This window comes from Aquarana catesbeiana, linkage group LG13, assembly GCF_042186555.1.
Source record: "Aquarana catesbeiana isolate 2022-GZ linkage group LG13, ASM4218655v1, whole genome shotgun sequence".
NCBI lineage: Eukaryota > Metazoa > Chordata > Amphibia > Anura > Ranidae > Aquarana > Aquarana catesbeiana.
Window position 1 is genome coordinate 233333925 of NC_133336.1, and position 24335 is coordinate 233358259.

The 24335-nt window shown below is 45.6% G+C and overlaps 1 protein-coding gene across 7 annotated transcripts in view; it reads left to right on the plus strand.

The window, feature by feature from the left end:
• LOC141116956 (NACHT, LRR and PYD domains-containing protein 3-like) overlaps nucleotides 1-24335 on the plus strand; it is a 226283-nt gene that overhangs the window by 56648 nt on the left and 145300 nt on the right. For all 7 annotated transcript variants that reach the window (XM_073609480.1, XM_073609482.1, XM_073609481.1 and 4 more), the window contains exon 4: nucleotides 10188-10348. In XM_073609480.1, coding sequence (XP_073465581.1) covers nucleotides 10188-10348 — 161 coding nt within the window. The remainder of the gene's footprint in view (nucleotides 1-10187; nucleotides 10349-24335) is intronic.

Below are 24335 nucleotides of genomic sequence, written 5' to 3' on the forward strand. Positions count from 1 at the left end.
TGGCACAGATGAGGCAGATGTGCCTCTTCCTCTTCGGGACCGATGTCCCTTGCAGATGAGCCGGTGAATGGCTTTTTTTTCTCCTCATGCTGTCAGTGTGAGGAGAAAAAAAATGATTACCGAGCTTTTGTTTACATCATGTGTGCAGGGCGCGTGCACAGTGGAGGCCGTCGTATGACGGCCTCCCGGAAATTCGGGTCCATGCGGTTTCCATCATTTGGCTATAGGGCGGATGCCACAAGGTTAAACACAAGCATCACACACTGTCACATTCACTAGCCTTAGGTGACCTGGTACATAAATCCCCCACAATAATCTCAGAACTCCGGTCGTAAGCACACATATTCCACGACCCACAGTTCCCCCTGGGTCTCAACATCAAAGCATTCCAATGGTTGCTAAATAAAGGACTATTTCGTATAGGACACTTCTTCAATTCAATTGGGCCATTATCTCTGAGCCACTGCATCAGTAAACTAGAAATACCCAGTACTGAAAGATTCAGGCTTTCACTAATTTTCCCCTTTTTACACTCCATCTGGAAGAGTAAACCTGATCCCCCAATATAACCTCTTATGAACGTTGGTGTTCTGAGACATCAGACCAGAGGGGAGGTATTTCCATCATCTACTCCGCACTAGTCGACGCTGGGGATAAACCTGCATATGCCCGGAGCTGGGAACTAGATCTAGAGGAAGGGTGGGAGCTGGACACCCGGGGCCGGTGCTTTCAACGCTCATTCAAGGGAGTCATTTCCTTCTCCCTGATTAAGGCTAATGTGAAAATCATCACACAATGGTACCTTGTTCCCACACGTTTTGCCAAAATGTTCCCAGACACCTCTCCACTTTGTTTCCAAGGTTGTGGCCACTTGGGTACCCTTTTTCATACCTGGTATCATGTCCTCGTATCCTCGTATCCAAGGTTTTTGGAACAAAGTTTTTCAAAGGACACGTAAGGTCACAGTGTAAGGTACCCGTGATAGGTAGTGTCCGAAGTGGAGCTTGTATGCTGAGGATTCAGGTGAAAACTTAGTGAGGCAGATCAGGACGGCAACAGATCAGGCAAGTGGTACACAATCGAAATCCAGAGATTGGTCAGGCAGGCAAGGGTCATACATGAGCTGGTGGTGAAGTACAAAATCAGCAGGCTAGAGAGTAGTCAGGAATTCAGGCAGAAGTTCAAATACGGTTTTCAGAGTCACAAAGCAGTCAAAACACCCAGGAAGCTAGTAAGACTGCAGCTGTAGAACCAGGAACATTGTGGTTCAAGTACACCCAGATACATGACAGGGCCCCCTCCCCAGTGGACCCCTCCGGGGGCCTAGCAGGGTTTAGTGGGAAAGGAGGCATGCAAGTCTCGAATAAGAGCAGGAGCATGCAAATCTTTGGCTGGGACCCAGGAGCGGTCTGTGACGGGATATCCTTTCCAATGACCCAGTTCCATAGGCCACGACCCTGTCCTCTAGAATAAAGAATCTTAGAGTCTTCAAATTCATTTTGTCCATCAACAAGAACAGGAGGAGGTAGCTGTTACGTTCTGGAGTAGAGATTGAAAATTGCGTTTTTGAGGAGGGAAACATGGAATACAGGGTGAATCCAGAGAGAGGAGGGCAATTTCCACCGATAGGAGACTGGCCCGACTTGAGCAATAATTCTGTAAGGACTGATGAATTTAGGGCCCAATTTGGTAGAAGGTTTTTTTCAGTCTCACGTATTTGGTTGATAGCCTAACTCTGTCCCCCACCACATATGGAGGTATATGGCGTCTTCGTTTGTTGGAGAAAAGCGCATACTTGCCTGCTGACTTCCGTAGTAATAAGCAAATCTTTTTCCAATGTAGTAGAATATTTTTCACCCGCAGATCTGCTGCTGGTACACCAGAAGAAGGCTGAAGTAGGGGAAAAGTCTGAAGGTGAAAGCCTAGGGCTGCGTAGAATGGTGTGGCATAAAGAGCACTGTGCCAACAGGAATAAATGGCGAACTCAGCCAAAGGCAAATATTCAGACCAGTTGGAGTGTAAGGCATTGACGTAATATCGAAGATAGCTTTCTAGGGTCTGCTTCATGCGTTCAGTTTGACCATCTGTTTGAGGGTGAAGTGAGGTAGAGAGTGAGCGTTACTCCCAGTTTCTTGCAGAATGCTCTCCAGAATCAGGAAACAAACTGGGATCCGCGGTCTAAGACGACATTGGTAGGTATGCCATGATATCTCACAATATGGGAAAGGAAGAGGGTAGACAGTGCTTCCGCTGTAGGTAATCTCGGGAGCGTCACAAAATGAGACATTTTGGAAAAGCGATCCACTATGACCCATACAGCAGTCATGCCCTCGGACTTGGGTAAGTCTGTAATGAAGTCCATAGTCAAATGGGTCCAAGGCTGGCGAGGTGCTGGAAGTGGTTGTAACAGTCCAGTAGTCAAAGTGAGAGGTACTTTATTAGTAGCACGAGTTGGACAGGCAGCCACATAGTCAGTAACATCCCTTTTCATATGAGGTCACCAGACATGACGTTGCAAGGTCTTAAGAGTGATGGTGACACCAGGATGACCGGATAACACAACATCATGAGCCCAGAGGAGTACAGGTTTTCTGAGGCTAGGGGCTATGAACCTGGTGGTATCTTCAAGCCTTGGGGGACACGATTCTGGGTTACTTGTAACTGTTGGAAAAGAGCCTGAGATCTGTGCGGCAATTTTGTGAGGAGGGATTATATCTTCTTCAGAGGTAGCGAACTGTCTGGAAAGAGCATCGGCTTTCTTGTTTTTATGCCCAGGAACATAAGAAAGAACATAAGAAAATTAAAACGGGAGAAAAACAGAGCCCATCGAGTCTGACGCGAGTTCAAACGTCTTGCAGTTTGAAGATACAGCAGATTTTTATGGTCAGTGAGGATAGAAAAAGTCTTGGGAGCCCCTTCCAGAAGATGTCGTCATTCAGACAATGCCAATTTGATGGCCAGTAGTTCTCGATTCCCAACGTCGTAATTCATCTCCGCTGGAGAAAACGTAGTAGAAAAAACACTGCTGGATAGATTCTACCGGACTTAGGGTCCTCTCTGGGACAGCACGGCACCTGATCCTACTTCGGAGGCATCAAACTGAACTATGTACTGGAGATCGTCTTTTAATTGCTGGAAAGCTGATTCTGCTTCTGAGGACCACACCTTGCAATCTGTACCTTTCTTAGTCATAGCAGTAAGGGGGGCCGCAATGGAGGCAAAACCTTTGATGAAGCGTCTGTAGTAATTTGCAAACCCTAGAAAGCTTTGGAGCCCTCTTAAAGTGGTCAGTTGGAGCCATTGCAAGACAGCAGAAAGTTTTTAAGGGTCCATTTGGAAACCAACAGCACTTATAATGTATCCAAGGAAAGGAATGCGGCTTTGATGGAAACTACATTTCTCAATCTTCGCGTAAAGATGGTTTTCTCTCAATCATTGTAATACCTGCTTTACATGTGAGTTGTGCTCTAGATGAGTCTTGGAAAAGATTAAAATGTTGTCTAAGTATATGATCACAAAACTGTTGCTAAAATCGTGAAAAATGCCATTCATGAAACGTTGGAAGACAGTGGGGGCGTTACACAACCCAAATGGCATAACCAGATATTCAAAATGTTAAATTACGAGTGTTGAATGCTGTCTTCCACTCGTCCCCGTCTTCAATTGGAATCAGATTATAAGCCCCTTGTAGGTCCAGCTTAGAGAAGATAACGGCTCCCTTAAGTACATCAAACAGTTCAAGAATGAGAGGCAAAGGGTAGGAGTCTTTTACAGTGATTTGATTTAACCCTCGATAATCTATGCATGGTCAAAGACCCCATCTTTTTTTTCAACAAAGAAAAAGAGGGTCTAATAAAACCTCTTTCCAAGTTGTCTTTCACGTATTCCTCCATGGATTTTTGTTCAGGCAAAGACAGGGGATAGGTCCTTCCTTTGGGAAAAGGTGCTCCAGGAATCAAAATAATTGCGCAATCAAAAGAACAATGTGGAGGTAAAACCTGCCTTTTGCTCACAAAATGCATCTGCAAACTCGTGGTGTTCACGAGGCAAGGTAGGTGGGATAGCCACGGAAACCAACAGACAACCAGAAAGTCTTTTGGGTTGAGACAAACAGTTTAGATGACAGAACAACCCCCAAGAGGTTAATTCTCCATTTTCCCAATCAAAAGAAGGGTTATGTTGTTGTAACCATGGGTAACCAAGGATAACGGGTAGAAGTGGGGAATCAATAAGAGAAAAGACAACTTCCACTTTGTGGAGTACGCCTACCTGAAGGGTGATAGTTGTAGTCTCAAATTTACAATGCCATCTCCCAAGGGTTGTCCATTCAGGGTCGTGATGTTCAGGGGGCTAGACTTTGGAACAAATAGAATTTTATGTTATTTAGCAAAAGTGTAGTCCAAGAATATATCAGCGGCTCCAGAATCCACAAAAGATTCACAAGAGACAAGTTTAGAGGGTAAATGGATAATAGCGGGAACAGTAATCTTGGTCTTGGAGGATATACCTGTAAGGTCTAACCCAGCTCCTCCAACTCTCCAATGTCCTTTAAGTCCACAGTATAGGCATAGGCCCAATGCATGCCTCCTTTGTTTCTCTGACTCCGTTAGGTGGAGACGGCTTACTTCCTTGGGTTCCACAGGTGCCTGGGGTTCAACTGAGATTTCAGGTTCTGGCCGAGGTGGTGCTTGGAAGTTAGGGGCCAAACGGTAAACTGGCCTAGAAAACTTGCGAGTTCTAAGTCTCTCTTGGCACCTTTCATGATACCGGACATCCAGACAAACACACAGCTCTATGAATTTCTCAAGGTTTTCTGGGGAATCGTAATAGACTATTTCGTCCTTGATGCGATCTGTAAGACCTTTTCGGAAGGCTGCATGTAATGCCCTAGAGTCCCCATTAGTCTGAGCAGCCAGGGTACGGAACTCAATAGCATATTGTGCCACAGACCTGGTACCTTGTATGTCCAAAAGTGAGTACTCAGCTGCAGAAGCTCTATCTGGCTTGCCAAAAACAGTCTGGAGAGAAGCCAGAAATTTGTCAGCGTCTAGCAGCACAGGATCATTGCGTTCCAGGTAAGAAGAGACCCAGGCCAGGGCCTTCCCTTTTAACAAGGCAATTGCAAAAGTCACTTTAGCAGACGAAGTGTTAAAAGTCCCAGGGTTGTTGCGGAAATGCAAACGGCAAACATTTAAAAAGCCTCTGCATTCCTCAGTATCACCACCAAATTTTTCAGGCAGGGGAAGTTTGGGTGGTACAGAAGTCACTTTAGCAGACGAAATGTTAAAAGTCCCAGGGTTGTTGCGGAAATGCATACGGCAAACATTTAAAAAGCCTCTGCATTCCTCAGTATCACCACCATCTTTTTCAGGCAGGGGAAGTTTGGGTGGTACAGAAGAGGTGGGTTGGATTGAAGCAGGAGTCTGGACCGCTGCAGAAGGACCAGGCAAGCAAGATTTAAGTTATACTACGGCAGAACAAAGTTCATCTAACTTGGCGTCCAGAGAAGAAAGATGTTGTTCAAGAGCTCCAATCAATTGTCTCTGACGTGAAATCGCCTTAACAATCTCAGCAGGGTCTACTGCCATTGTGGCCTGTTTGTAATGTAAGGTACCAGTGATTGGTAGTGTCCGAAGTGGAGCTTGTGTGCTGAGGATTCAGGCGAAAACTTAGTCAGGCAGATCAGGATGGCAACAGATCAGACAAGCGGTACAAAATTGAAATCCAGAGATTGGTCAGGCAGGCAAGGGTCATACACGAGCTGGCGGTGAAGTACAAAATCAGCAGGCTAGAGAGTAGTCAGGAATTCAGGCAGAAGTTCAAATACGGTTTTCAGAGTCACAAAGCAGTCAAAACACCCAGGAAGCTAGTCCAAACAAACGGGCACTGAGAGATAGGAAGTCCTGCTATTTATGGGCTGCTTTGATTGTATATTGTCCACAGCTGGTAGCTGGTGGCACAACAAGTAAGACTGCAGCTGTGGAACCAGGAACATCCCGGTTCAAATACACCCAGGTACATGACACACAGGCTGTCCAATTCCTCAAACACCACAAATAGCTTTACTTAACAGATGAGTAGAACACACTCCTAAACACATTCAATCCCACTTGTTTTATATGCTTCTGGGAGCTAAAATTACGATAGCCCGGGCCTAGAAACGTCCCTCCGTTTCCTTTCAGGCAACCAAACAGAAGATCTCTTGGATCATAGTGCAGGAAAAACTTGTTAGTATTCTCCAAGACAAGGTTGCAAAATTCAAACGTATCTGGGAACCCTGGGCAGATTATACCCATACCCGCTTTTTGAATACCACATATAATGCCATCCTGTGATCTTCCCGTGGCTGCACTTCCCCCCTATTCTTTTTTTCCCCCTTCCCTTCTACCCCCCCCCCCCCCCCCCACACACACACATTCTTCTTTTCTTCCTATGTCTCATCTTCCTCTTATATCTTGGTTTGTTTCCATATAGTTTTGTTCAGACATGAATCTCTCAAAGTGAACTCCCATCCGCTACTTTCATACATGCGGGCCTAGGAGAGCGCTGGGAATTCTTCTCTCAGACCCCTCTGTCCTTGCAAGGAACCGGATCACCGTAATGCCGTATTCTACAACTAGATCCCTCATGAAACAACAATTTGATTACCCAGGGGTGCCCTGACTCTCCATCATCCTGGGATCCAGATTCCATCCCGGTGGGGACTTCTGAGAGCCTTATGTGTCACTACCGTTACCCGGAGCATGGCTTTAGGGAGCCCTCACCATATACATCACATCTCCTAGGAGATGCATTAGGGCACTGGGATTCACCATCACCTATATATTCTGATGATTATTTCTCTATCCCATGTTCCTCTGAAGTTCTGGATATGTTCTGCTTATATTACTGTACTTCATGCCAATTCATGCTTATTGTTTAAATTGTTCATTACTCTTTCGATAATATTCAATAAAAATGATTGAAATAAAAAAAAAAACCTGCATTGCTAAAGAAACTAGATGAGCTACTTTGGTGTGTTTGCTGCATTTAGGACAGCCCATTGAAATCAATGAGCTTCCCTATTCATGTGGTGAAGAACATTTACACAAACACAGAAAAACACGGTACAATTTTGCACACATTCTCAAAATGCCTAGGTGTGACCTCAGCCTGAGTAGCACAAACCTCCTAAGAAGACAATCCTGCATTGTGCTGCAGCATCTTCTGAGGTTTGGAGCACTCTGCACTCCCTGAATCTCCTTAGAAGAATAATTATTATACATAAAAATTTTAATAACAATAATGAAATCACCCCCTGATGTTCAAAAAATGGGGGGGGGGGGGGATAAATATATTTATTACTTTTTCCTACTACAGTTTTTTATTTATTGGAGTGTTAGTCATGATGGGGAGGGCAAAGTAAATAAGCAGACTAAATAGGGAAATAAATAAATGTTCCTACTCGATTTAGTTGGTTAACATTTTACACTTGTTTTTATTAGAATGGCATATGCTTTTTATTTTTGTAAGTTTATGGTATGCCCTGTACCCTTTGTGTGATACTGCTTCTTCTCTCACATTGTTTTGTTGTACCTTTTGTGTGGTAAAAGGGGGGAATGGGGGAAAAATACCGTATTTATCAGAGTATAACATGCACATTCATTTTAAGAGGGAAGTTTCAGGAAAAAAACTTAAATTTTAAATAAGGAACTTTGAAGCAAAATAAGGGTCAGTGCCCATCTGCAGCCTCACCATTGCCATCAATGCAGCCTGATCAACGCCCATCTGCAGCCTCACAAGTGCCATCAATGCAGCCTCATCAGTCCACATCAATGCAGCCTCACCATTGCCATCAATGCAGCAGCCTCACCATTGCCATCAGTGCAGCCTGATCGATGCCCATCTGCAGCCCAGAGGGGACAGGGAGGGGGGCAGGACAAGCGCCGACAGATTACATACAGTGAGAATCTCCTATGATAGACAGAACAGTGGTCCAATGGCGGCCCAGGAGAGGGGACTTCCTATTACAGAGGCCGCCAAGTAAACAGGAGATTCTCACTTTATGTAATCTGATGGTGCTCGTCCTGCCCCCCCTCCCTGTCCCCACCAAGGCAGCTAAAATTGAAGTATTGGCGTATAACACACACACACGCTATTTGCACCTGATTTTCATGGTGAAAAAGTGAGTGTTATATGCCAATAAATACAGTAAATATATTTATTACTTTTTCCTGCCACAGTTTTTTTAATTTATTGCATTGTTATGCATGATGAGGAGGTCAAAGTAAATAAACAGACCTTACTTGTAGTTCATCCTGAACTAAATAAGGGAGGAAATACAGTGCCTTGAAAAAGTATTCATACCCCATGAAATTTTCCACATTTCATCATGTTACAACCAAAAATGCAAATGTATTTTATTGGGATTTTATGTGATAGACAAATACTTTTTCAAAAATGTTCCTTCCCTAAATGTTCTAACTCTATTTAGTTGGTTAACACTTTACACTTGTTTATATTAGCGCGGCATATGCTTTATATTTTTGTAAGTTTATGGTATGCCCTGTAACTTTTGTGTGATTCTGTTTCTTCTCTCACATTGTTTTGTTGCATGTGCTGTTTATTTTATTTCAAAAATGAAATACCGCAGGAGACATAGTAGGTGATAGGTTAAATATTACAGCCAGAAGTCTTTATTCATATTATAACTGTATGTATTTTTATTTTAACTTTATTATTATTTTAATCTGTAGTTGGGTTTTAGACATGGTGAATAGCTCTCAGTATGGATTCATAGACAGTTTTGGATGTACAATGATAAATCCCCAATCATACTCCTAATTGCAGCACTTTGACCCAGCACTGAGATAAAAGTTTGTGGTAGAAGTTAAAGTGGTTCTAAAGCCTAAGGCTGGGTTCACATATGAGCATGCAGCAGCTCACAGCAGGGGTCCAATATGGCTCCATTCACCGTTTCAGGTCCGATTTCAGACCAAATTTTTGGCTGAATTCGGACCTGAAATGGACCAAAAGATGCACAGGGCTACTGTGCAATTCTCACCAGAGCCGTTGTGGAGATGTGTGAACCGGCTCCAAAGAGAGCCGGTCACAATCTCCTGCTGTGCAAATTGGATGCGGGGAAACCCATATCCGATTCGCACTAGTGTGAACCCAGCCTCAAGGTTTTTTTTACCTTAAAGCGGAGTTCCACCCATATAAAAGTCAGCAGCTACAGAAGTGTAGCTTCTGACTTTTAATAATCGGACAATCACCTGTCCCACGGTCCAGCGATGCGGCCGTATGAAGCTCTGCTCCTCTCCCCCTCCTCTCCTTGGTGCTAGCATCGTGACTGTGGGCGCCCGGTTGTGGCTTCACAACCAGGCACACACTGCACATGCAGGAGCTATGCTGCATGCTGCAATTGGCCGGGCAATCTTCTGGGACCTGTGACGTGTCCCAGAAGATTGCACGGAGGGAGGGGGGAGAGGTGAACTTCTTTCCGGCGCCACAGAGCACCGGAAGGAAATGGGAGCATAATGGCCCTAAAAAGAGGGTATCCCCCCCCCCCCAAAAAAAATGACATGCCAAAAGTGGCATGTCAGGGGGTCACTAAAAGCGGAAGTGCCTTTTTTGGGTGGAACTCCACTTTAATGTATTCTGTACATTAAGGTTAAATAACCTTCTGATTCACAGACTCGCCCCCTCACCCCCTTATACTTACCTGAACCCCATCATGATCCAGCACTGTGCATGAGAGCCACGCCTCTCCTGACTTTGTCCCTCCACCCTGGTCAGATCAATAGCAGTGGGAGCCATTGTTTCCCATTGCTGTCAATAAATTCCAGTGTTAAGGGAGCAGGGTCGGGCCTGAAACTTCCATCTCTGTGTCAATGGATGCAGCCGCAGGGTTCAGGAGCGAGTCTGCATGAGTGCTCCCATGGGAATTGACTTCCTATTGGGGGCACCAGCAAGAGAAGTTTTGTAGAGAAGAGCACCAGCAAGAGAAGAGGAGCCAGGAGTGCCGGTGGGGGACCCGGGGACCTAAAAAGAGGAGGATGATGGATGCTCTGTGCAATTCTATTGAACAGAGCAAGTAAGTATAGACATTTTTGTTAAAAAACTCATTTACAACCACTTTAATTCACAGCATTTATAAAGCTGTTTTTTAGTAAGTCCACAAAATATATTTCTGTGTGTTCTTCCAGAGGATATCGAGAGGTTCCACCATCAGCTGTCTGAATATGATGACCCATCACTGAGGAGGATATACGAGTATTACAGAGATGATCTGACCTACATCCTGGAGAACATGGATCCTCATACCGTCCTGGTAGAACTAAAATCTCAGAATGTTTTAAACCCAGACGTAAGATATTTTTAAATTATCTACAGCAAAATATATATAATAAAGTAAATAAATGCAAAACATGGCTTACCCCAGTCCTTTAGAATTGTACACCATATCACTTCATACTGATCATAAACAACTGAACTTATAAGTCCACAATATAAATGTGATCATATCAACACTTCATTTCATCCCACATAACACAGCAAAGATGGCGGTATTATGAGTACATTATGCTCAGTGTTACATTAGTTCTCTTTTTTTTTTTATAATTGTATTTTTATTGGGTTATCAAATAGCATGTACAAAATTGTATCATAATGTACAATACACTATTAATGAAAGTGTAATATTAACATATATAATAACAGATAAGGAACGGAATAGAAAATAACAGGTACAGGTGAATAATGTCCACAGATACCGGACACAGGAGCGAATTGTATCGCTTCCCCATGATACACAAAATAAGCAACTTATATGTAGATAATCAAAACCTCAATAACAGTCACAACAATATAACGGACAAGGACTTCTATGGAGGGTGTAGATTAGGCAATAGAAAATCTAAGAAGGCATCAAATGATGTGTACAGAAATGAGAGCGATATGGAGTCATATGGACACCACTGATGCAGAGTTAATACAATTTTAGGTCGTGATGTGTGGCACAGAAGTCCCGTAATCCGATAGATCCCATGGCTCCCATATTCTATTAAATTGGGAAACGGAGTCATGCACCGAGGCCGTCAGAAACTCCATCCTCCGAATTTCAGCCACCAGGTGTAAAAAACTGGACCATGAGGGAGGCGTACTGGATAACCAGGACAATGGGATAAGCCTCTTAGCGGCTAGCAAAATATAGGATATTAGCCGGTTTGCCTTTTTGGATACACCTGGAAAAGGAAGGCCCAACAGACAATTTAAAGGATCAATCGGAAGGGACATCCCAACTACCTTTTGTATAAGTAGATGCACATCACGCCAAAGGGGTTGTATCAGAGAGCATTGCCAAAAGATATGAAATAGAGAACCTATGTCAGTCCCGCACCGCCAACAGCGTGGCGAGACTGAGGGCTCATATTTATGGATTACATCAGGGGTTCTATACCAAAACATGAGAATCTTAATGGAAGTCTCCCTCTGAGTTACACATCTGGAGGATTTAAAAATAGAGGACCAAATCCTGTCCCACATCTGTATTGTGACAGGTCGGCCCACCAAATGAGACCATTTGCTCATATAGTGATGCATGGTCTCTGTGAGAGGAGTCGACTCATGGAGGATATGGTAGATATATGAAATTAAATGTAGTTGATGAGGGCCCTGAGCACATAAGTATTCAAAGGTGGTTGGCTTGTCTAGGGTCAGGGTTGGGGATTTAGAGTGGAAGAAGTGTCTAACCTGCAGATAGAAATGGAAAAGGTGAGATGGTATATCAAATTTCTCGCATAAAGTATTGAAAGTGTGTAGTCTCCTCATGATGGGATGGACCAGGTTCCGGAGCTGAAAAACAGGTGCATTAAGCCATGAAAAGACCCTATCCAGAGACATACTATCTGGTATGAGTGGGTTAAATAGCACATTCACAAGAGGAGAACAGGAGGAGGTGAGGGAGTAATGTTTGAGACACCGACGCCAAATGGTTAAAGTAAATGTCATTGGACCAGTGCACTGACGTTTATAGATGGGATCCAGAGAGGGGGAGGCGCCCCAAACCAAGGAGCATGGGTGAACCGGATATAGCACACCCTTTTCAATGGTGGACCATTGATTCGGTGCGTGTAAAGAGGACCATGAAGTAATAGTCCTTAAGTGTGTAGTGTAGTAATATTTGGTAATGTCCGGGGCTCCCAAACCCCCCCTGGACCTAAGAGAAAATACCACTGAGCTCGCTGTGCGATGGGTCCTGCCATTCCATATAAATTTTAAAAAGTTCCTTTGGAGTGCTTTTAGTTATGGGGTAGGCAAGGCCACTGGTAGTGTTTCAAAGTGGTACAGCAGTCTGGGTAAGATAGAAATTTTTAAGACATTAATCCTACCTAACAGGGACAGGGGATAATTGGTCCAGGTCAACAGAGATTTATTTATGTCCAATATCAGAGGAGGGAAATTAGTAGTATAAAGGGAGGCGTAGGAAGGGGTAAGTATTTGAGAGAGGAATTACACCATTTATAAGGGTATGATTCCTTAAGTTGAGATAATAGGGGTGACGGAATGTGTATAGGAAGGGCTTCAGTTTTGGAAGTGTTAACTTTGTATCCAGAGATGGCACTAAAGGAGGTCAGTAGTTTATGTAGCGAGGGAAGAGATATCAACGGGTTAGTAATAGTAAGCAGAATGTCATCTGCAAATAGTGACAGTTTGTATTCCCCCTGTTTCATCACCACCCCATGTATATTCGGGTGGGTGCGGATGGACTCGGCTAGGGGCTCCAAACACAAGATAAAAAGCAGTGGCGATAAGGGACACCCCTGCCGAGTTTCATTTGTCATGGGGAAGCAAGGTGACAAGAAAGACAATACCTGCACTTGTTCTGTGACTGATGAATATAGGGCCTCTAAAGCTTTTAAAAAAGGACCGCTAAAGCCATATATTTTTAAAGTGGCAAACATATAAGGCCAGCTCAGCCTGTCAAAGGCCTTCTGTGCGTCTAAACTCAAAATCAATGCCGAACGAGAGGATTTATCTAGAAGGTCTATCAAATCTATTATACGTCGAGTGTTGTCCCCCGCATGCCTGCCAGGCACAAAGCCCACCTGGTCCCTGTGGATCAATTTGGGGATGAGCTTGTATAATCTGGATGCAAGGATTTTGGTGAATATTTTATAGTCCGAATTTAGAAGGGCTATGGGTCTGTAGTTATCTGGGATAGAGGGGTCCTTTCCAGGCTTTGGGAGTTCTTTTTTACATCATAATAAAGGCCTGACATCCATAACATCCAGTACATGTTAGATATGATACCTCTTCCTAACATTCTCTGTATGTTACTTGGGGATGAGTAGAACATTTTTGGCAAACTTGGTTTTGCTTGAAAAAATTTCCAAAACTTGTCTCAAAATTATTTTTTTTAAAAGATTTTCTTTAACCACTTCAGTTCTGGAAAATTTTACCCCATTCAGGACCAGGCCTTTTTTTTGCTATTAGGCACTGCACTACTTTAATTGACAATTGTATGGGCAACACTGTACACAAATGAGATTTGTTTAATTCTTTTCACACTGAGTTTTTATTTGGTGGTATTTGACCACCACTGTGTTTTTCATTTTTTGCGATATAGACAAAAAAAGACTGAAAATGTTAAAAAATATTCTACTATAAAACATAAAAAAAAAATTAAATTTCTTCATAAATTTTGGCCAAAATATATTCTGTTACATGTCTTTGATAAAAAAATCCCAATACGGGTAAATTAATTGGTTTGCATGAAGGTTAAAGCGCCTACAAACTATGATATACAGTATACTGGAATTTATTTATTTATTTATTTTTCATACTACTAATGGTGGCTATCAATGACTTATATTGGGACTGCCATAGTGTGATGGGCAATCTGACACTAACTGAGACTGGGGGGAAATTACTAACTGCTACTGACGTCACCAGCGACATTAATACAGTGATCAGTGATAATACTGTAATACTGAGGATCAGATGCCCCATATGAACTGAGATGTGAGGGTGGCTGCCCAGCAAGCATGTCAGACCTTTGATAAAACCAACGACATTGAGAACCGCCTGAGACGCAACAATGTCCGCATTGTGGGGCTCCCAGGGAGGGTGGAGGGTAGGGACCCCACTGCATTCATTGAAGGTTGGTTGCAGGAAGTGTTTGGAAAGAAGGCCTTCTCTCCTCTATACATGGTGGAGAGGGCACACAGAGTGCCGCCACGTTCTCTTCTGTCTGGCAACCCCCCGAGATCGATGCTAGCCAGACTCCTGAACTACAAGGATCATGAGGTTGCGCTGCGAATGGCCAGAGAAAAGGGTGCTGTGCAGTACAATGGCACCAAAATATCCTTTTACCCAGACTTTTCAGCGGAAGTACAACGCAGAAGGTCCAAATTTGCAGACATCAAAAAGCGGCTACAAAGGCTACAGTTACATTATGCCATGCTGTTTCCGGCCAAGTTACGAATAACAGCCAGAGATCAGAACCACTTTTTTGAAAATGCACAGGATGCCGCAGGATGGCTGGATCAGAATGGACAAGATCTCCGTCGCCGGGGTCAAGATAACAGAGAAAGTTGATGCTGCTTCCATTACCTTTTATTAGGCGTGAAGGGCGACCAACTACCATTTCAGCATTCATGAGGCCAAGAGAGGGCCTATATTTGATACCTACTATCAGTGAGTGAAATCCCACTTACTTTCTTTTCCGCATTTCAGCGTATGTGTACAGGCAGAAGGCGATTGTACACATTACTTGCTATTTACCTGTTGCCATGGTTAACATGGCTCAAGTTTCTGTGCCCCGTTGGCACAAGGAGGGCATATAAAGCCCAAGCCCCACAATTTTTGGAAGGTCCCTGCTGTGCCCCGTTGGCAGGGAGTGGGCCACAGGCTGAATGCCACTCCTATACTTGTTACTTTGCTTGTCTTGCTGCGCAGTTGCACATGAAATTCTATCTCAGTTTCCTCAGTACGTGTTACTCCATTGCCACCTCATATGTGCTACACTATTTGATGACTGCTCTAGACTGTTCACTGGCCGGCCCCCGAGGGTATGTGGGACCACTATCGATGATTAAGAGACTCCCCCATATTTTTAAGTGGATATATGTATGTTTGCCATGTCTTCTACACCTATAGTGTCATGGAATGTTCGGGGGGTAAATAATCCATTGAAAAGGACTATGATTTCTGCGGGTTTGCGGACGTTTCATCCATCCATAATCGGCCTGCAGGAGACCCATCTGCAGGGAGATACTGTTGGGTTCATACAGTATACATGGGTCGGGAAGGCCTATCACTCCACTTACTCTGCCTTTTCTCGCTGAATAAGTGTACTGATGCATAAAGCACTGACATACCAGGAGCTAGATTCTCTCATAGATATATCTGGTAGATTTGTGTTTCTGTACTGTAAATTGTATACAATTACCATGATTTTGGCCTTTGTTTATATACCCCCCCTCTCGGGAGGTGCTACAGTTGCTGCTGTCTTACCTGACTAACAAGCCTGATATCCCAATATTGATTATGGGTGACTTTAACTGCTACTTAGATCCCAGACTAGATAGACACCCCCAGTGTCTCCCCCCAGGGGTGGCCGGGGAACTGCTCTTAGCCGCCTGTTGGCAGAGGTGGGATGGACTGTCCTGTGGAGCATTCGCAATCCAGACAGTAAACAATTCTCATGCTTTTCCAAGACCCATGGTTCACTTTCCCGTATTGACTTATGTGTGGGTACGCCCAACATGGTCGGCTACACCTCTCAGGTGGAATATTTCCCACGGGGAGTATCGGACCATTCTCCACTGGCTTTGTGGCTGACCACCCAACCGCCAAGTTCATTACCCAGGGCCCCATGGAAGTTAAAAGCCTTTTGGCTTAAGTTGTTTACTTCACAGGAATGAATAGCCACTCAGATTCAGGTCTTTTTCAGGTCACACCAACAGTACACTGACAGCCTGCTGAAATGGGAAACCTTTAAAGCATATTTAATGGGTATATTTATACAGGAGATACAAATTGTTAAACGGAACTCCTCTGCTCTGCTGGAGCAGGCGGGGGACCTGGTGAGACAGCTGGAACTGACTTATGTGACTAATCCTACTGATTCTGCAAGGGAGGCATGGATGTCGGCTCAAGACTCATTGGACCACCTGAGATCCTCCACTGCGGAATGTAAAAGGTTCTTTACAAAACTGGTGTTTTATGAGGAGGGGGAAAAGACGGGCCACCTACTTGCCAAAATAGCACGATCCCAACAACAATCACCGGCCATTGGCGCCATTCGCACCTCAAATGGCAAAGTGGTTAAATTCCCCAGAGGCGAGCTGGCGTCCTTCTATGAAGACCTTTACAGGTCAAGGGAGGCTTACTCGGACAAGATAGATCTACCCCCGCTGTCTGCTGAGGCTAAAAAATAATTAGATGCCCCGATTACATTAAAGGAGCTTCAAATGGCGGCCGGTTCTTTTCCCACCTGTAAGGCGCCTGGAGAGGACGATACACTCAATTTGGTGAACAAATACTGCCAGAACTGTTAAAGGTATTTAACGCATGTCTAGATAAAGGTAAACTCCCAGAATCTATGGCTAGAGCAAATGTGATTTTGTTACTAAAACTGGGGAAGGATCCAGTTGACCCGGGCTCCTACAGGCCTATTTCATTGCTCCAGAACGATGTAAAAATCCTTGCTAAGGTCCTGGTGCTTTGGGTCAATGGGATAGTGTCATCTATTATTCACCAGGATCAAGCTGGCTTTATGCCACAAAAATCCACAGCTACAAATCTAAGAAGGCTATTCATGAACATGCAATTACAAGTGGATAATGGGGGCCACAGGGCTTTCTTATCCCTAGATGCCAACAAGGCGTTTGACAGTATTAGCTGGAGGTACCTGTGGGCAGTACTAGATAAATTTGGATTTGGGGACCGGTTTATTGCATGGGTTAAGTTGCTCTATGCTTCCCCACAGGCGACAATAAGAAGGGCGGACAGAATGTCACCTGCTTTTGCTCTGGGCAGGGGAACGAGGCAGGGGTGCCTCCCTTGCTCTTTGCAATTGCTGTTGAACCACTGGCAGCCATGGTAAGGGCCAGCTCCCGGGTCCGTGGGTTCCAGTATGGAGTCTTGTATGAAAAAATTATGTTGTATGCGGATGACATGTTACTCTTTCTGGGGGACCCCAGCCACTCATTGCCAGGGGTAATGTCCATAATCACGCAGTTTGGCCACTATTCTGGTTTGACCATAAACTGATCTAAGTCAGCCCTGATGCTACTAGACGAGGACTGGGAGGTGGAACTCCCAGACTCTTGTGCCTTCCCTGTGGTTACTAGCTTCAAATATTCGGGGGTACAAATCTCGCCCAGACTCAGGGATTATAGCTCCCTAAATATAAACCCCTTACTATCTCGGTTTCGGGATAAGATTAATACATGGAACAACCTTAAAATGTCACTGGTAGGCAAGGCCAACCTAATCAAAATGATTCTAATGCCCCAGCTTCTATACTTTCTACACAATTCACCAGTAGTAATACACCCTAAAATTTTCAGAGTAGTAAACACCCTTTTTCGGCGCTTGCTGTGGAATACCAAGCTCCCGAGGATCAGGCTGGAGCAACTACAACAATCTAAGGACGGCGGCAGGTTGGCGGTTCCCAGTCCTTGGCTGTACTATATAGCGGCCCAGCTGCAGCATTTGGTCAGCTCTATGACCCAAGATCCGGTGGGCTCGATGGCGCAACTAATGCTGTTTGCCTCTGGAGCTGAGACCATCCCGATGGGATTGGAGGCACAAAAATTTATGAAATCCAATAAATAGACCCCAACGCTCTCGCTAATACAAAAAATATGGAATAAGGGTAGGCAGCTTCAGGGGGTATAGGGATTCACAAATTTTAGTCCCATATGGGGAAACCGCACATATGTGGAGCTGGCTAAGTTGCAACAGGGGCCCAGATGGCGTGCTCATGGTGTAGCTATCCCACATATTTGAAAACGGTAAACTGCTATCTTTCCCGGAATTGCGAGTCAAATTCAACCTACCCGCTACCATGTGGTACTTGTACCTTCAGCTCCGGCATGCTGTTGCTGCGCAGGAGGATGCAGGAGAGTGGGCACTGTCGCCCACCCCGGTATTCCATGTGCTGCATTCTAGCAGTGCAACTAAGGGGATTATATCCCAATGCTACTCGCAGGACACTTGCGGGCATACCCATGTAGGGCAGTGTCAGCATGGGAGAAAGACCTAGGCCAACTTACGGGAGATCAATGGGAAGAAGCCCTACAATCCATAACCACATGCTCTCTGAATGTGGCACAAAAAGTTTCCCAACTGTATATAATACTGAGGGTACATTACACTCCGGCAAAACTACATAAGATGGGCAGACTGGCGGACCCTTTGTGCTGTTGCTGTCGATCTCATCCATCTCCTGTGGTGCTGCACAAAGCTCCACCGGTACTGGAACGAGGTGGTTGGTACGCTCAGCGGGGTGTTTCAAACAAAGGTGCCTATAGACCCTATATGCTGTATACTGGGGGTTCTGGAGGATGTGATCCCTGAGGAATTGATCACGGTTGCATTCTCTAGGGCATTGTTCCAGGCCAGGAAACTTATCTTGATGGGCTGGAAGTCCACCTCACCACCCACTAGCATCTCCTGGATAGGGATGAGGTTCAAGTTCCAGTCAAATTCATGTTCGACTCGAACATTGGCTGTTCGCCGAATAGCGAACAATTTGGGGTGTTCGCAGCAAATTCGAAAGCCGCGGAAGACCCTTTAAAAGTCTATGGGAGAAATCAAAAGTGCTAATTTTAAAGGCATATATGCATGGTATTGTCATAAAAAGTGTTTGGGGACCTGGGTCCTGCCCCAGGGGACATGGATCAATGCAAAAAAAAGTTTTTAAAACAGCCGTTTTTTCGGGAGCAGTGATTTTAATAATGCTTAAAGTGAAACAATAAAAGTGTAATATTCCTTTAAATTTCGTACCTGGGGGGTGTCTATAGTATGCCTGTTAAGGGGCGCATGTTTCCCGTGTTTAGAACAGTCTGACAGCAAAATGACATTTCAAAGGAGAAAAAGTCATTAAAAACTACTTGCGGCTATTAATGAATTGCCGGTCCGACCATACACATAACAGTTCATTGATAAAAATGGCATGGGAATTCCCCACAGGGGAACCCCGAACCAAAATTTAAAAAAAAATGACGTGGGGGTCCCCCTAAATTCCATACCAGGCCCTTCAGGTCTGGCATGGATTTTAAGGGGAACCCCGCTCCAAAATTTAAAAAAAAAATGGCATGTGGTCCCCCCAAAAATCCACACCAGACCCTTATCCGAGCACGCAACCTGGTAGGCCGCAGGAAAAGAGGAGGGGGGACGAGAGAGTGCCCCCCTCCTGAACCGTACCAGGCCACATGCCCTCAACATTGGGAGGGTGCTTTGGGGTAGCCCCCCAAAGCACCTTGTCCCCATGTTGATGGGGACAAGGGCCTCATCCCCACAACCCTTGCCCGGTGGTTGTGGGGGTCTGCGAATCTGGAAGCCCCCTTTAACAAGGGGACCTCCAGATCCCTGCCCTCCCCCCTGTGTGAAATGGTAAGGGGGTACAAAAGTACCCCTACCATTTCACAAAAAAAGTGTCACAAATGTTAAAAATGACAAGAGACAGTTTTTGACAATTCCTTTATTTAAATGCTTCTTCTTTCTTCTATCTTCTTTCTTCTATCTTCTTTCTTCTTTCTTCCTTCGGTTTCTTCCTCCATCTTCTTCTTCTGGTTCTAAGATTCAAAATATTACCTTAGAATCTAGATCAGTGCTAGATCAGTTAGTGCACAGTGTTCACAGAAACAGCCACAAGGAGTGTCTGAACTCACTAAGGAGAGTATATGTACTCAAAGACCAACCAATGGGTGACCACCAATGTCACACAGGTGCATAATGGGAGTTGAAATGCCCTCACCCATGTGGACATCCGCTAGGCACCAATCCCCCTCATGGGGAAACGCCAATGGAACGACTCAACACCGGCGCAATGACGCCAGCAATGCTGATGTCATGCGTAGGACACTGGGGGCGTGGCTTCGATGCACAGGGGAACAACGGCCCGAACCCCCGCATCCCAGGTGAAGGGGGAAGGGGAAAGCGTCTGGTGTTCCTCACAGCTCCCGAGACTGTAAAGGGTAACCGGTGTCTGACTGCCCATATCACTGACAACCATATCAAGTTTCTCCATCTCTCTCCATCACCCCTCAGCAAGCCTAAAATTTTCCAGCAGCATTTGGTCTGAATGGCCACAGAGGATATTGGAGGATTAAAGACCCTGGCTTGGTATTGGCCACAAGCTCAAAAGCTTGTGCAGCTGGTAAAATTGCTCTCCCTGTGGTGGTGGATTCACATTGTCTGTTTTGGAAGTTTGGGAAGGTTGGGACTTTGTGTGAAGCATGCGGTCTAAATGGATTCCAAATATGTCTGGCAAGTAACTCATAGTAGTATAAAAACCGCTATATCATGGTACAGTATAAACAAGGAACTATTTTATATGAAATACATTTTTTTTTCCATACATGTAATACATACAAACATCATAGCATAGTAATACATGGTGTCACAAATGTCACGTCTGCCTAAATGCAGGTGGTCAGACGCTATAGATAGCTACTGTGTGCTTCACCTATAGCAGCCCCTTTCCCTTAGGACAAGCAGGCCTACTGACTTTTGGAAGACCTAGAATGTTGGATGGTAAAGCCTGTTTGATACTGGGTATCCCTTGTGCCGGGTTGCTTAAATAGCACAAATATTTTACAGGTGTGGTATCAGTAAGCTCTGCAATGTCACCATTGGGGTTTTCCTGTCTTGTATAGGCAGCGTGCTGCTCTCCTGGCTTTGTCTTCAGTCCTCAGGCATTGGATGATGTCACAGAGGACAGGGAGACGGGTGGCGTGGGGTAGCAACCGCCAGTCACCAAGCAGCAGCTTAACCACTTGCCTACAGGGCATTTTCTACCCCCTTCCTGCCCAAGCCAATTTTCAGCTTTCAGCGCTGTCGCACTTTGAATAACAATTGCACGGTCATACAACACTGTACACATGACATTTTTATCATTTTTTCCCCACTAATAGAGCTTTCTTTTGGTGGTATTTGATCACCTCTGCGGTTTTTATTTCTTGCACTATAAACAAAACAAAAGTGACAAGTTTGAAAAAAACACAATATTTTTTACTTTTTGCTATAATAAATATCCAATTTTTTTTTTTTTAAACAAATTTTTTCCTCAGTTTAGGCCGATACGTATTCTTCTACATATTTTTGGTAAAAAATATTGCAATAAGCATATATTTATTGGTTTGCGCAAAAGTTATAGCGTCTACAAAATAAGGGGATAGATTTATAGCATTTTTATTATTTTTTTTTTACTAGTAATGGCGGCGATCTACGATTTTTATCATGACTGCGATATTGCGGCGAACATATCGGACACTTTCCACACGTTTTTGAGACCATTCACATTTATACAGCGATCCGTGCTATAAAAATGCATTGATTACTGTATAAATGTGACTGGCAATGAAGGGGTTAACCAGGAGGGGGCGCTGTAGGGTTAATCATGTTGCTAGGGAGTGATTCTAACTGTGGGGGGAGGGGACTCACAAGGGGAGGAGACCGATCGGTGTTCCTCTGTGCAAGGAACACACCATCGGTCTCCTCCCATCTGACAGGACGTGGATCTGTGTGTTTACACACACAGATCCACGGTCCTGCTCGGTTACCGGGCAATCGTGGGTGCCCGGCGGACATCGCAGCCGCTGGGCACGCGCACCGGGACCCGAGTGATGCGGCAGGCGCGCGCGCACCCCCTGGGGGACCTAGAAGGGCCGCCGTCATATGACGGCGGCCCAGGATAACAGCTGCACCGTCCTGCCGTCATATGACGGTGGGCGGGCAGCAAGTGGTTAAAGAGTCTTAGAACCTCCGGACAGTAGAGGTGTAAAGTTCTGACTTAATACTTGTATGTATCTATAACTGGCCCCTGAGCAAAGTCAGTTCTAATCTGTTATTTAACACCATGTTGTATGTCAGTTTGATACAATGTTTATCCAAATGAAACGTATATGTTCTGGACTCTGTAATGTCAACAATATTTCACACCAAAGTTTTTATTTTGAGATAAAAAAAACAAAAAATCAGTCTTAGAGCCGGTGTCTTGCCGAGAAAGTTCCCCCGGGGGATAAGGACCCCCCCTGTACTGCGCAGGCGCAGCGCTTGCGCAGTACGAACTACTAGGAGCCGCCGAAGATAGCCGAAGCTGAAAACCTTCAATCAGCTGTACACGGCGCCTGCGCCCTAGGTCCAGGTTCAAGCCCCACCATCCAAGTGGACCTAGAGGGATAATAAAAAAGTGCTGAGCGAAGCGAGGCTGTGCCCGAAGCGTGGCGAGCGAAGCAAGCCCGCGAGGGGCCCTCTTACAGGCGCCGTGTACAGCTGATTTCCAACTATTCGGCTTCGGCTATTTCCGACGGCTCCTACTGCGCAGGCGCAGCGCCTGCGCAGTAGAAGGTGGTCCTTATCCGCCGAGGGGAACTTTCTCGGCAGAACAGCGGCAGAGGAATTGGTTTCTTTCCTCCTCTCTGCGGTCCTGCCAGTTTTCTCTTGTGTGGTAAAGACTTGTTGCTGTTTGCTCCCTGCTGTGCGGTGTGTTCCCGGGGGTTAGACAGTCTGACTGGTTTTTATCTCAGATTCTGTGTCTCCTGTCTACCTCTGGAAGGCTGTCTGACCTCACCTGCTGCTGCTTAACTGAGTAGATAAAAGTGGATGGGTACCTGTTTTTTTTTCTTGTTGACAGAATTATGTTTTTTTTTCCATATTTTTTTGCACATATGAGCTCACCACATCTGTCAGTGGCACAGAAGATTAGCGAAGGTACAAGGGGGCGGCGTGGGACATATCTTCAAAAGAGTGCTCAAGGAATGCTCAAAGAATGCAGTATGGTGTTTTGCATGATTTTAGGAGCAGGAGCAGAAGCCCTAAACGCAAACACTCCAGAAAATCTAAGACCCGCCACTGGTCATTCACTGACCAGGACAATATGCATTCCTCACATTCCCGCACAGGGTGGCTTTCATGCTCCTCAAGCAGCTCACATGGCAATGGCTCATATGCGTTTACATCAGCGCAATAGAAAATGCCTTGCCCAGCCCTGTAGCAAACATTGGCCATTAATCGGCATGGATTGCCTCAAATGCCAATGGATAAGGAACAGGCAAGACGCAGGCCTATCCATCGCAAACGCATGCAGATACTTCCAAACAGGGCTGGACTGGGACAAAAATTTGGCCCTGGACTTCATCCAGACCGGCCCACTTTGACAGGTTTCTCCCATGCCGGCCGGACAGAACCACCCCCCCCAGCCGGCCAACCCCGATGGCCACCTAAGTCCCTCCTCCCCCTTCACTAGCCATTAGCCAATCTACTTTATTAGAGTAGAACGGCTGGTACCCGTGGGGAAGTTAGTCATTATTTCACCCGGGGCAAAGAATCAGTTTGTTGCCCCCCCTAATGGGACAAGATTAGGCAGAAGTGAGAAACTCCCAGCCCATAGCTGTTGAGTCAGCTGTCTGTCCCCTCCCCCATGCTCCCTTTGGTCCCCCCATGCTCCTCTGCCCCCCCTGTGCTCCTCTGGTCCTCCCCCTGCTTCTCTGTTCCCCCACATGCTTCTCTGTTCACCCCATGCTCCTCTGTACCCTCATGCTTCTCTGGTCCCCCCTGTGCTCCTCTGGTACCCCCCCTGCTTCTCTGGTCCCCCACATGCTTCTGCATTCCTCTCCTGATCTTCTGTTCCCCCCATGCTGCGCTGGTCCCCCATGTGCTCCGCTGGTCCCCATGTGCTGTGCTGGTCCCCCATGTGCTCCGCTGGTCACCGCGTGCTGCGCTTGTCCCCCATGTGCTCCACTGGTCCCCCACCTGCTCCTATGGTCCTCCATGTGCTCTGCTGGTCCCCCCATGCTCCTCTCCCCCCCAATGCTGCTCTGGTCCCCGTGCTTCTCTATTCCCCCCCCCTTTGCTGCTCAGGTCCCCATGCTCCTCTATTCCCCACTATGCTGCTCTGGTCCCCCATGCTCCTCTATTCCCCTTCCCCTTTGCTGCTCAGGTCCCAATGCTCCTCTATTCCCCCCATGCTGCTCTGGACCCCCATGCTCCTCTACCCCCCCCCTTTGCTGCTCAGGTCCCCATGCTCCTCTATTCCCCCCCCTTTGCTGCTCATGTCCCCATGCTTCTCTATTCCCCACCATGCTGCTCTGGTCCCCCATGCTCCTCTATTCCCCTTC